At 42.3% G+C, this 12,130-nt stretch overlaps 1 protein-coding gene across 2 annotated transcripts in view; it reads right to left on the bottom strand.

The window, feature by feature from the left end:
• Positions 1-3,584: 3,584 nt before the first annotated feature.
• ssh2a (slingshot protein phosphatase 2a) overlaps positions 3,585-12,130 on the bottom strand; it is a 28,359-nt gene continuing 19,813 nt past the window's right edge. For both annotated transcript variants that reach the window (XM_026924397.3, XM_026924396.3), the window contains 12 exons: positions 11,847-11,911; positions 11,611-11,732; positions 11,453-11,521; positions 11,304-11,369; positions 10,974-11,168; positions 8,462-8,555; positions 8,176-8,304; positions 8,018-8,064; positions 7,774-7,920; positions 7,463-7,663; positions 5,819-6,689; positions 3,585-5,168 (listed from right to left, as the gene is read on the bottom strand). In XM_026924397.3, the coding sequence (XP_026780198.3) occupies positions 4,017-5,168; positions 5,819-6,689; positions 7,463-7,663; positions 7,774-7,920; positions 8,018-8,064; positions 8,176-8,304; positions 8,462-8,555; positions 10,974-11,168; positions 11,304-11,369; positions 11,453-11,521; positions 11,611-11,732; positions 11,847-11,911 (3,158 nt within the window). In that variant the 3' untranslated portion in view covers positions 3,585-4,016. The remainder of the gene's footprint in view (positions 5,169-5,818; positions 6,690-7,462; positions 7,664-7,773; positions 7,921-8,017; positions 8,065-8,175; positions 8,305-8,461; positions 8,556-10,973; positions 11,169-11,303; positions 11,370-11,452; positions 11,522-11,610; positions 11,733-11,846; positions 11,912-12,130) is intronic.

Genomic DNA, 12,130 nt, shown 5'->3' with positions numbered 1-12,130 from the left:
CAAACATGAACATTTGGCAGGTTGTAAGAAGGTTAGGGTGTAATATTACCAAAATAACAGTCCTACAGTGTTCTGAAAAGGGTGTTAAAAATAGCCAGCTGATACAATGTTCCCAAAAGCTAACACAAATGTTTGTGACAGTGTTCCTAGAACTTTGTTTCAGGAACTTTGTAGGAATGTTTATAAATATTACATTACAAGCAACTGAACATTAAATAGTTTAACTCTAAAACTGTTAGCTAAGTGCTAGCCCAGTCAGTGAATTTTTTTTGGTCTAGATGTGGGCCACATAAGCAGCTATCCTTTGGCCAGCATTGGGGAGTGAATAATGGCCCTAATCAATTCAATTAAACATCTTTTTGGTCTATACATGTACACTATATGGCAAAAAGTTTGTGGACACCTGACCATTACACCTACATGTACATTTTGAACATAGCATTCCAGATTTAGTCCTCCACTTTACTGTTAAAATATCCTTCACTCTTCTGGGAAGGCTGTTGGCTATTTGCCCATTCAGCCACAAGCGCATTAGTGAGGCACTGATGTTCAGTGAGGAGGCCTGAAGTCTGTTCTAGTTCATCCCAAAGGTGTTCAGTGGGGTTGAGGTCAGGGCTCTGTGCAGGACACTCGAGTTCTTCCACTCCAACCTTGGCAAACCATGTCTTCACCGACCTCGATTTGTTCACAGGGACACTGTCATGCTGCAACAGGTTTGGGCTCATTAGCTCCAGGGAAGGGAAAATGTAATGCTACAACATACAAAGACATTCTAGACAATTGTGTGCTTCCGAATTTGTGGCAATAGTCTGGGGAAAAACCACATATCAGGGTCATGGTCAGGTGTCCACATACCTTTGGCCATATATTGTAGTTTGATCAAATAAACATCTGCCAGATGGCTTTATTCTGCATGTCAGTGGACTAATAAACCTGCCTCCTCAACGCACTGTGATATCAGCGCTGTCTTAAGTTATTTATAATACTGCTGAGAAATACGACCATAATGACCATCAAGATTTTTACGGCATCTACTGCCGCATGATTCCTCACACTCAGCTAGGTTAGCTATGGCGTTCCTACAGTCAAACACGGTCCAAATGTAAACAATTCAAATGTCCTCATTTCAAACAATTCAAAACAGCCATATGTGGCTCAAATGTCTATATACCTGACTTGACTAGCCTACCTCTAATGTTATTGTGCTTACAGATTAGACAGCAAGCTCCCAAAGTTACACTTTAAGCGCACAAAATTACTTTCAATTTACCATTAAACATTAGGCTATTTTCTCTGTCCACTTTTTATTCCACATTCATTGCTCCACGCCCAACACTGCTCTCAGACAATGTGAGGACAACAGCAGTATAAACTTTATTAGGCCTCTTTACTCTGCCAGAGGGGAGTGACTATGATGAGACCAGTGTACGCCTGAGTTTCCCTTTAGATGTATTCATGGATCCCAAAATGACTTCATAATATATAGTAGGCCATTATAGCTTTAAATGTGTTGTTACAGAGTAATAACCACTAAGCACTTGCTCTCAGTGTATGTAAGAGCATCTTGGGACGAGGCTTTAAATCCATGACTGTGACTGCGAGATGCTCCACGACCTCTCCCTCCATCACAGCACGAAGAGGCATGAGGGCATCAGTAGCACTAAAAGTGCTCTTTTCCCTGCAGCTATTTTGGAAAGTTTCCCGAGTCATTCCAACTATTTCAGCATCTACAGAGAGCTTCAGTCAGCCTGTGAGTCAACCTGAGAGAAAAAAGAAAGTCAGAGCTGAAGCTGTGAAGTAAATCCTTAAACAGCACAGAGGCGTGAGCATCAGATTCCCACTGCACAGGATTATAAATATACACAAGCATTACAGACCATCAGAGGCAGAATGCCATTTCTCTCAAAACTGTCTTATTAAAGACATAACTGATATGAGACATAAAATGTACATACATATGGTTTAATATATTGAGCAAAATTTCTATTTTCATCCTCTCTCAGCTGGTAACAAGTTATTTTACAGGCTGCTGGACTTAGTGTGCTCTGTTACTTTGAATTAATTGAATTGGCAAGCTTGCTGAGCTACACAGTAGAGCTGTGGTGTCTGCTATATATATTCCTGAAATAAAGCCACAGCATTAAATGTATTCAGTGCCTGTGGCATTTTTCATATTTCATGACCACTGCAGTTAAGCCAATCAAACCAGGCAATAAAACTGTTACAGGTTAAATAAAGTGTTGGTTCAGTGCCAGAGGAAAAATAAATACATTGGAGGTACTTAAGTCCAGGCCGCAAGACAAATGTAACCGAGAGAAGACACAATATGACGAAAAGCCGACTCCTGTTTAACTATAATAGGAGTCCCCCAAATATAATACACATACAGAGTTAATGGGGAATGTGTTTCCTCTGTGATGAACTGGCGTCCTATCCGGGTTGTATTCCCGTCTCAGTGTTCCCGGGATAGTGACTGAACGCAGGATGTGCTAGAGCCACTGGTCTGTACAGTAAGACTGTCAAAATTTTATAACTGCATTCAAATTTTAATGACTTTATATAATAATCAACTGCATTTTAATATTAATGAGCCTACGATGTTATGCTCCCATTAATGAAGTGAATATCAACCACAGAGGATCAGCTACACTCAGAGTTTTTATTGCATAAACCATTTTAGATGAAATGTATCACTTTCCTAAGCAAATAAAATCACACTGAGGCAAGATCACTATTTTATCATACACTATTTTATCAATATCTCAGATTCAGGTTTGCAACTGAAAAGAAGCTAAAGTTTACGTAGTCTAAGGTCAGGATTACCAGAAGTGTGCCCAGTGCTTATTCAAAACCAGTCCAACAGGTAGTAATAAGTCCAGTAGAAAAGTGTAATTAGTTACGGAGTTATCCTACAGTCTTGTGTTATAATATTATTACAGATGAGCTTCCAGGTTACTGATACAGACCATAACGCATTCGTAATACACCATAAACACCGAGAACAGGAGGTGCATATGACAGAAGCCCCTCACATGGCCCTGCTAGTTTTTTCCCCCCTCACTCTCACTCTCACACACACACACACACACACACACACACACACACACACACACACACACACACACACACACACACTCAAAAACACTCAAAAGTAGCCCAATGCAGGAAACTGTATAACTGAAAACATCAAGGGTTTTTTTCCCCCCTTTCTCTTTAAGGCCTCTTCAAGACACTACAAACTGCAAATGCCCCAATTCTACTCAAAAGATTTTAAGTTTGAATCCTATGACTGCCACAAAGCCATCTTTGAGTAAAACCCTCTAGTGCTCAGCTCTGAGCTTAAACAGACAGAGAACTAGACTTCAGAAGAGTGTGTGGCGAGGCTTACACTAAAGCAGCACTGAACACATCAGTCCCTGCTAAACGAGGGTATTACATCATCCATTATTCCACTTCTGTCCACACAGTGGCGCTGGTCTCCATGCTACAAGAAAACTGGCACTACAGCTCTCAAGACCCCATGCGCTTAACACAATCACTGAAAGTGTACAAGTTTATTTTGGGGAAAATAATTAACACATAGCTAAAAAAAAGTGTGTATTTTATTTATTTAATAGCCACAGTATAAAAAAAATTACATAAAGTTGTCTCTGTTTTCCAGCAAAAACCAGATCAGCACACACAGCTACGTACACACAGATAGGCTACTTGTCATATCAGTGCAAAAAAAAAAATCCTGGAATAAAAACACAAACTAAAAAAAAGGAGAAAAACAATAATAACAATATTACAAATAAAAACAAGTTAGTAAAGTGCATGTTTTGAGAAACAAGCCCCTTCATTTGCAGTCATATTTGAAAGGGGCACATATTTGCATACACTAATATTACACGTCAAATACAGTAGCATACGCTCACAGGTTTAGCTTACAAGTGGATCTCACGAATCCACCAGTTAGTAACAGAGCACCTCTATGGCACACAGATATCATCCCTGCCGTGATCGTTCATTATGGGTCACATGGTATTGTACAGCACAGTAACTGTCTTTTTCTTGTCCGCTGTTTTGCGTGGCCGGCGTATGGGGTGTGGCTTCGTGTGCTGCTGCTGCTGCGTGCACACAGAGACAGCGGGTGGGGCTGAGGTGTGTGTGAGCTGCCCCATGCTGCCACCTTGCTTGTGCTGTGGGCAGGAAAATGGGGTGTGGCAGGAGGTTTCAGTTCTGTTTGCCTCTGAGAGGGTCTGAGGTAGAACACGCTGCTTCTTATGGACCTCATCATGACTGCTGGAGAGCAAATGTGAATGCGAAGAGGAAGAGGAGGAGGGAGAGGAAGGCACTTCAGATCGGAAGTCCCAGTCGTTCAGGTCGTGCGTGGACAGCTCAAGCTGGTCAAGTTTGGCTAGTGAGGCTGAGCGTTTCATAAGTGAGGGTGGAGTGAGACCAGCCTGCCTGATCCGAGCCTCCATCTCCATGGCCTTCTGCCACACGGCTGGGGTCCGGGGCTGTGATTCTGTGGAGCCATGTGTGTTCTTGAGCTGCTGGCTGTAGTTGAAGCAGGCCTCCATCCCTCCAGCCTCGTACAGGAAGGCCTGCAGCTCTCGCAGCGTCTCCTGGATCTTGTGCAAGTCATGCGGCCTTGTCGTCACATCCTCAGCATCACTTTCCAGCCACAGCAGGGAAGACGAGGAGGAGCTGGGATCTAGACTTGGGCACACAGTGGCCGTGCAGAGAGACGGGTCTGGGATTATACCAGAGTCGTCATCGTCCAGTGGCCGTGCCTCCTCTCCATGCTCTTCTGCTTCTGCCTTGATGGAATCAGCGCCTCCTGGTGGATTAGAGAGCTGCTGCGAGTCTGCATCGTCCGTGCAGGCTGAGTGAGGAGAAGAGTGAGAGAGGAGGCTCTCCTGCTCTGGCTGCTCACATGGAGGAGAGGAGGTGGAGGGAGGGAGGGATGTTCTCTCTGGTTCCTGTTCCACCTCCTCTTTCTCCACCTGCTCTTCCTGGACTGCGGGCTGCTCAGGGCTGTGGGATGGAGGCTGTTGGGAAGAAACAGACTCCAGTTCAGACACAATGTGTCGCACTGATACACTGTTATCACTGAGAACGAGGTCGGGCTCTGCTGGGGGAGGGGCTTCAGCTTCACAGGAGCTTTCTGAATGAGAGGAACCCTGAGAGAGAGAGAGAGAGAGAGAGAGAGAGATTAAAATGGTGTTATAGCACTTCTTAATCAAATAAAAAGATGTTAGAAGGCTTCTAATATCAGTTGGTGAGACTGCCTTCAAGGAATACTCCAAGTTTTTTCATCATGATAAACATCCAGACAGTTTGTGTGATTACCATAGAGAAAACTTTCCTTACTTTCTCTGTACCGTAAAAACCCAGGAAAACTTGTTTACACAAAACTCACTTAGAATGGGAGCCTTGGAGCAGCTGTTGCACTGTTTTAATGTTTTAATGTTTACCTTCATGAATTCTTTAGTCAAAGGTATTCTAAATTAACTTCTGAAACTACTTTTTAATGTATTTTAATGTGTTTAACATGATAATGTGATTCAGAAGTTGTAAAATATCAGCAGCATTTGTAAAACCTTTCATGTCTCATCTTTTACATACTCATTTTTGTCAATGAAATATTTGTCCACTGTACTCGCACCTACATATGCTACCGATGCTGGAGACAGATTAGGTTAGGTTAACGCTTAAGTGCTCCCTTAACGTGATTTATCACAAACTGTTGAAAGAACTGTCGAAAAACTGCAGATAAAATTTAGCAAACCAGCCCAATCTGTCTGTGTGCTGTGTGTGATGATGCTTTTACCTCCTTGGCTGCCGCTGTGCTTGATTCCTCCAGGCATAGGCTGGGGTTTTGGGACTGAGCCATGCGTGGAGTCATCGCTTCATAAAGTGAGCTGGTCTGGCCATCCCGAGACAAGCCCAGGAACTTCTCCCTAGCACTGAAGAAGTCAATGCTATCTGTGCCAAGGCTGGTAGAGCTGCCCGTCCTCTGATCTGTCTCGCCACTACTGCAGCTCTCTGAGCTATTGCTAGTGGAACATCTTGACTCTAGAGGAACTTCGCAGGGGCTAATAGCCAGGGGAGTTCTGGAAGATGCTAAATCACCTCCTGTTTCAGTAACACTACTCACAGTATCCAAACACAATGCCAAGCTCAGGGTCCCAGAGGAATGAGAGTTTTTAAAAGAGTCATTTTGATCAGGCACATCCAGGGACAGCTTATCCGAGTCTATTTTTGGCTCAGGCACAGCCGGTGACTTGTGCCCATGGAGAGAGGTAGACAGGGAGCGAGGAAGGACATGAAGGGAAGGCAGAGGCTGAGGGTGAGTGATGGGCTCCGTCACTTCCACTTTGAGACAGCAGCTGTCTGCCAAATTCTGCTCAGGCACTACAGTGGCTGCACGTGCACGTGGGAGAGTTGCGAGCAAGGGTTCCTCGCATGGCCGCTCTGGGTTTTTCTGACTTGTAGGGTGTGTAGATGGGTCGCTGTGGGTGTTTTCTGTTCCAGGCTGTGAACTGTTGATTGTCTGGAGCACATTATTTACAGAGCGAGTGCCATTGGGCTTGTGTTGCTGGTTATGTGGGTCAGAATGTGGGCTCTTACACACAGGTTCCTGCTGCTCGGATAGATCACTGTCCGAGTGAGATCGCCACAACTTATTGTGCCTCTGTTTGCTGAAGACAGGGAGAGGCACAGGGTTAAGATTTGAGATCAGCAGTCTAATAATCAGTCATAAGTGTCACTGGAGAAAAACTATGTAGTAGGATAACAAAGGTGGGGCATTATTGCTTATGACCTTTATCTGGCCACAAACAAAAAAGAGAACTTCAAAGAGCATAAACACATGACAGCAAAGCATCACACAGACGCACAGCTAAGGAATGCGACCAAGCAGCCACTCCTTCACAAAGCCCACGTCATTTATACGCAACAAGCTCAGTATTCTGAAGCACAACACTACTGCAGCAAATCCATAAGCAAACGGAAAGATCAAAGATTGTTTGATTTTGTGTACTGGTATTCTTTGGGGTGGATAACTCGCACGGCTGTGTATGAGAAAATGAAAAATACAGAGTGCTAGATCAATACGATGCCCTGCTGCTCTCTGTATGTAACATATTTGTCAGTTCCACCATGTTAATCTACCAGCTAATTTTATTGTACATATATGCTCATACTGGTTCTAAACAGTTTAGAGACTAGTATAAATTAGTTTGTAAATTAGTTTTTATCTTGTTAGTGTTGTCATGTTTCAGTGCTGTATTGTTTCCTGAGTAGAAACATTTGCTACAAATGCTTCCCACAAAACACTAGCAAACAGACACGAGGTAAAAAGAACATTAGGTCATTCTGCTATATAAGCATCTGACAAAAATAATGCATCTGGAAATGAATATGTATGTAACGTATGCATGCATGACTTATTTAGTTATTTATTTATTAGTACCTGGCCAAGAGAATGCCCTGATACTCCTCCAGCTGCTTCATAAAGGAGGGATTGGGTTTGGTGACGGCACGCCTCTCTTTCACATGCTCATAGGCTCGGTCCAGATCCCAGCCGTACTCCTTCATTGCATATGCAATCACAGTGGAGGCAGAGCGGCTCACACCCATCTTACAATGCACCAGACATTTCACCCCTGCTTTCCTGCGCATTAACCAAATACAGCATGTATTTTTTTAGTACACAGATGGAGGCACTTGTATTCGATGTAGTTAAAATGACTTTTTGTAGCCTTTATCAAATCAAATATTTACTTGGCTTTGGAGATGAACTTGTAGGTATCATTCCAGTACTCCAAGAGGTTAGTGGCCTCTTCGTCATACACACGGATATTGTGGTACTCAAAAAGACCAGGGAAGAAGTTATCAATCTCCCGTGTCACATTCAGGATGTAGCGAACCCTGTGGAGTGCAGGGTCAAAGATAAAATTAACAGCAAGTTCACAAAACAGACTGGATGTATTGATTTAAACCAGACGGTCAAAATGATAGCACTTACCCACTGTTTTGGAGCTCATCCAAATTGGATGCATTCCACTCTGAACCCTGTATTAGTGAGAGCAAAACATTTCAGCTCAAGATGCAGTGCAATCTGGACTTTAAGTAGTGGATGCTGTACAGCTGCTGAGATGAGAATACAGAATGGGAAATTCTCACCAGATACACATGGTCAAAGATTTCTGTGGGGCTGTCCATCTGGCCCAGGATTACTATCATCTCGTTATCAATGAACTCTTTGAATTCCCGTAGGTTACAGACCATCTGCATCTCTAGCTCTGAGCGTATCTGAGAGTAACAAAACAACAAATTAGCACAGAACAATCCAACACCACTAGATCAATATAGCTTAGAGCTTGCCTACATCATCTAATGTTTAAATGCATAGGTATTGCTCCTGAAATAAGTGTTGGCCTTAGGCCATTTACAGCTGGCAGATGTGTACCTCCTTAGAAGTTACATTCTCCAGGTCCTTCTGCATCATGATCTCTCTCAGACGGGTCTTGATCAGCCTTTCTGTGCGCTCTCTCTCTGTTGGCCTGTTGACAACACAGAACAATGCAGCTCAACTTTGAATGGAAGTGTCATCATGTAAGTTTCTGTGTCATCTAATTTCAAGCAAACATTCAGGTTCAGCTGGGAAACAATAAAGCAGACCTTTTATTCTTAGGCCATCAGTGACTAATTGGCTACTTTTACATGCACATCAAATCCCATATAAGGTCTGTATTCGGGTTGCAGCCATATTCTGAATACAACGTTTATATACATACAGGCATCAGAATATTCCTGTATACATGGTTGTTGTTGCTATTCCTAAATACCTAGCCTACAGCTAATCATCTGTTAGCACCCACAATTCCTTGTGGACTGAGCATGCGTATATATCTACTTTCAGTAGATTTTCTGAATAAGGTGTTTACGTGCAACAAATTTCCAATTAAAACAGGTATATTCCAGGGGTGGAAATCAGAATCTGGGGAAACAGAATATTGTCTTAATCTGATCGGGCAGTCAGATTGTGGCTTTTACATGACTCAATACCAATTTGAATATTGCCAAATTCTGAATAATATCGGAATATTGATGTGCATGTAAACGTAGCCATTGTGTCTGGGGTCCCTGAAAACATAAGTGGCTTTGAGTTTAATATCTGACTTGTCTGGAGCACATTCTAATATTTGAAAAAAAGTTTATTCCCTGAAAAAAGACTCAGCTCTCACAATATGTGGCTGTATAGATGAAATTGGATTTGTGCCTTATGACATATGCAGAGGAAATGTTTTTAAAGGTCCCCTCCATGGTAAAATAATAATGTCAAGATGGCAATTTAATTAGCGCACGTCAAGCTCATTCATTTATTTCTAGAAAATTCAAAACTGCTTGATATTGCGGCATATGTGAATATAAAGTAGATTTACTTAGTCAACTAAATATGGCAAATATATGCAGTCAAAAAAACATTTTACAACACAAGAGGCAGCATCTGTTTGCAAAATCACAGAGCTCTCTATCTAAGCGGGTCAGAAATGAGCAGACCAATGCAGATTTGATCATAAGAGTAAATAATTTGGTCTGTAAGTAGTGCATGCAAATGATGGAATTCTCATGTACAGCTAATCCCCTTAGAATAAGGCGTTAATAGATGGAAACGGTCCACTCAATACCAGGCCTCACCTTGACACATTTAAAAAGTAAACAAGTAAACAGACTGTCCACACTGTCAAATAACAGCATGTGGGTTGAAGACTTTACACAACACAGACACCATTATTTCACCGTTGATGAGAAGCCCATGGTATGTATGTTATATATTGTTTGTCTAGCAGATATATTTTTACCACCTTACCCAAGTTGTCGCTATAAACAATTTAATATGGGTAAACCAGCTTCAGCAGAACCAATCATCCAACCTCTCTCTACAAAAACAAAACACCTTTTGACCTCCTTCCAAATCACATCACTTAATTCATCAACAAGTGTCTAGACAGCTACAGCCACAGAACTATACTGCATGTGGTCTTACTTGTTTCTTTTCTGAGCACCTGTTTCCATCTATCTGTGTGCATGTCTACCTATCCATCTCAAACTTTTTCCAACTGTAAATCTAGCCATTTCCAAGAGGAGCTAAATAAAGCTCAGGGCAAAGTCTGTGTGGGTTAAAAGATAAAAACACACACACGTGGGAAAACCTCCAAGAGCGGGAAAGTCCCCCCTCATAAATATATATCTGGGCCACCTCCTAGAAGCACTGCGCTATCGAGTGACTTTTAATAAACCTTGTTTTGTTTGTCACCTTTTGGCTTAAACAGGTGCCAGTGCATAAGACGGTCATAAGATTGCAAAATGATGATCATGAGATCTTGTTGGATGCCTTCTGCTGCTCTGATGCAAGACTACTCTAACATGTATTTGTGTATATATTCTGGGAACGTATCCACACTGCATGAAGTGTCACAAACCCATATTGTCAAGGGGGGGATAATGTTTGGTATACAGTCAAGAAATGCCAGTTATTCCTGCTTCACCACAACAACATGCTTCTGAGTACCTTTAAAAGACCTTTACCACTTTCCTTGAATGAGCTGTGTGTGTATCAGGGTTATTACAGTTAACAAACTAAAATAAGGAAAGTAAAATAATTGTAAGGCAAGATAAAATATGCCAAAATTGAATAAGAAAAACTACATCTAAACTAAAAAAATACTGCTCCTAGATTTCAGTCTGTCCTCAGAGCTAAAAATCATACCCAAATACACAAAGACAATATTCATTAGAAAAAGCTAATGAAAACCAAAATTGAAAATACTATAACAATCAAAAGTAATAATAATAATAATAATAATAATAATAATAAAAAGAACTACGACAATACTGGGTGGTGTATGTGTGTGTGTGTGTGTGTGTGTGTGTGTGTGTGTGTGTGTGTGTGTGTCTCTGTGTGTCTGGACACTCACAGGTCAGTGAACAGCACAGGTGAGTCAGATCGATGGGACTGCACGTCCTGCATGGCATTCCACTCGTTGATGCAGTGCTGCTCAGAGGAGATATGGGTCTGGTAGTAACTAACCCACGTCAAAAAGAGGCTTCCTGGGTAGTAATTATGGCACCGAGCTACCTCACACGCTTTGTGTAAGGACTGCAGTGCTGACCTGCGAGAAAGGGAGTGATGCACAAAAAAGTGTGAGAAAGACAGAAAAAAAAATGGTGAGCAGACTAAAACAGGGAGAAATAGAAAGAATGAAAGAGAAGAAAGGATGAAGTAACGAAGTCCTGTCAGTGCTCACCACATGGCCTGGACGGACACGGGTTTGAAGATATGGACTCTGTTGGCAGTGGACACGCTGAAGCCTCTGTTGAGAAACACATAAAGGTTAGTACAAGGATCTGAAACCATTATGAACACAGAGGAAATGCTGGGTGTGTCCTGTCTTACCCATCTCCATCCAAGTGAATCAGAGTGTCACTCCACAGGGGTAGGACCAGACCAACTGTGCACTGACTGCTGTAGGACACACACAATAAAACACAAGCTTACAGCACAGCCCAGAGCACGCATGGGTACAGGGTAAGTACTGGGTGAGTAAGACGAACCAGTCTGAGTTGGTAAAGTCCATGCCAAGGACCACGCTCTCCTCAGTGTCCTGCCTTCCATTGGTGGACACCACCACCATATAGCGTGTACACTGAGGGTAGGCACTCTCCAACCGCACCGCCTGAAACACAGAGTGATGGAGATATTAAGATATTATGCAATCAGATTTTACGCAGTCAGTGAATCTTTTTTTTTTTTTTTTTTTAGCAAGCAAAAAATGGGAGATTGTGACTACCAGCCGGATGGTGTCCTCTGGCCGCAGTAGAGTAAACATGGTTTGCAGGTGTTGCTGGAGATCACCTGAAAAAAAAACAAGACATCTGTTCAATTCAGATTACAGATACATTTCATATTACATTAACAGCCCTTCCTGTTACAATGTTAAAATGTGCAGGACTCGGGGTACACCAGTTATTAGATGAACAGCTGACTGCTGCAAAAACATATCAAAAGATGCTGTGCTGGAAGTCGCATTTGGGTATCAGACTAAAGCTGAACTTTTCACTGACTGCTGACTTA

The sequence above is a fragment of the Pangasianodon hypophthalmus genome, chromosome 14 (genome assembly GCF_027358585.1).
Source record: "Pangasianodon hypophthalmus isolate fPanHyp1 chromosome 14, fPanHyp1.pri, whole genome shotgun sequence".
In the NCBI taxonomy this organism is placed as follows: domain Eukaryota; kingdom Metazoa; phylum Chordata; class Actinopteri; order Siluriformes; family Pangasiidae; genus Pangasianodon; species Pangasianodon hypophthalmus.
The sequence above is the reverse complement of the archived record's forward strand: the minus strand, read 5'-3'. Positions and strand labels throughout refer to the sequence as shown.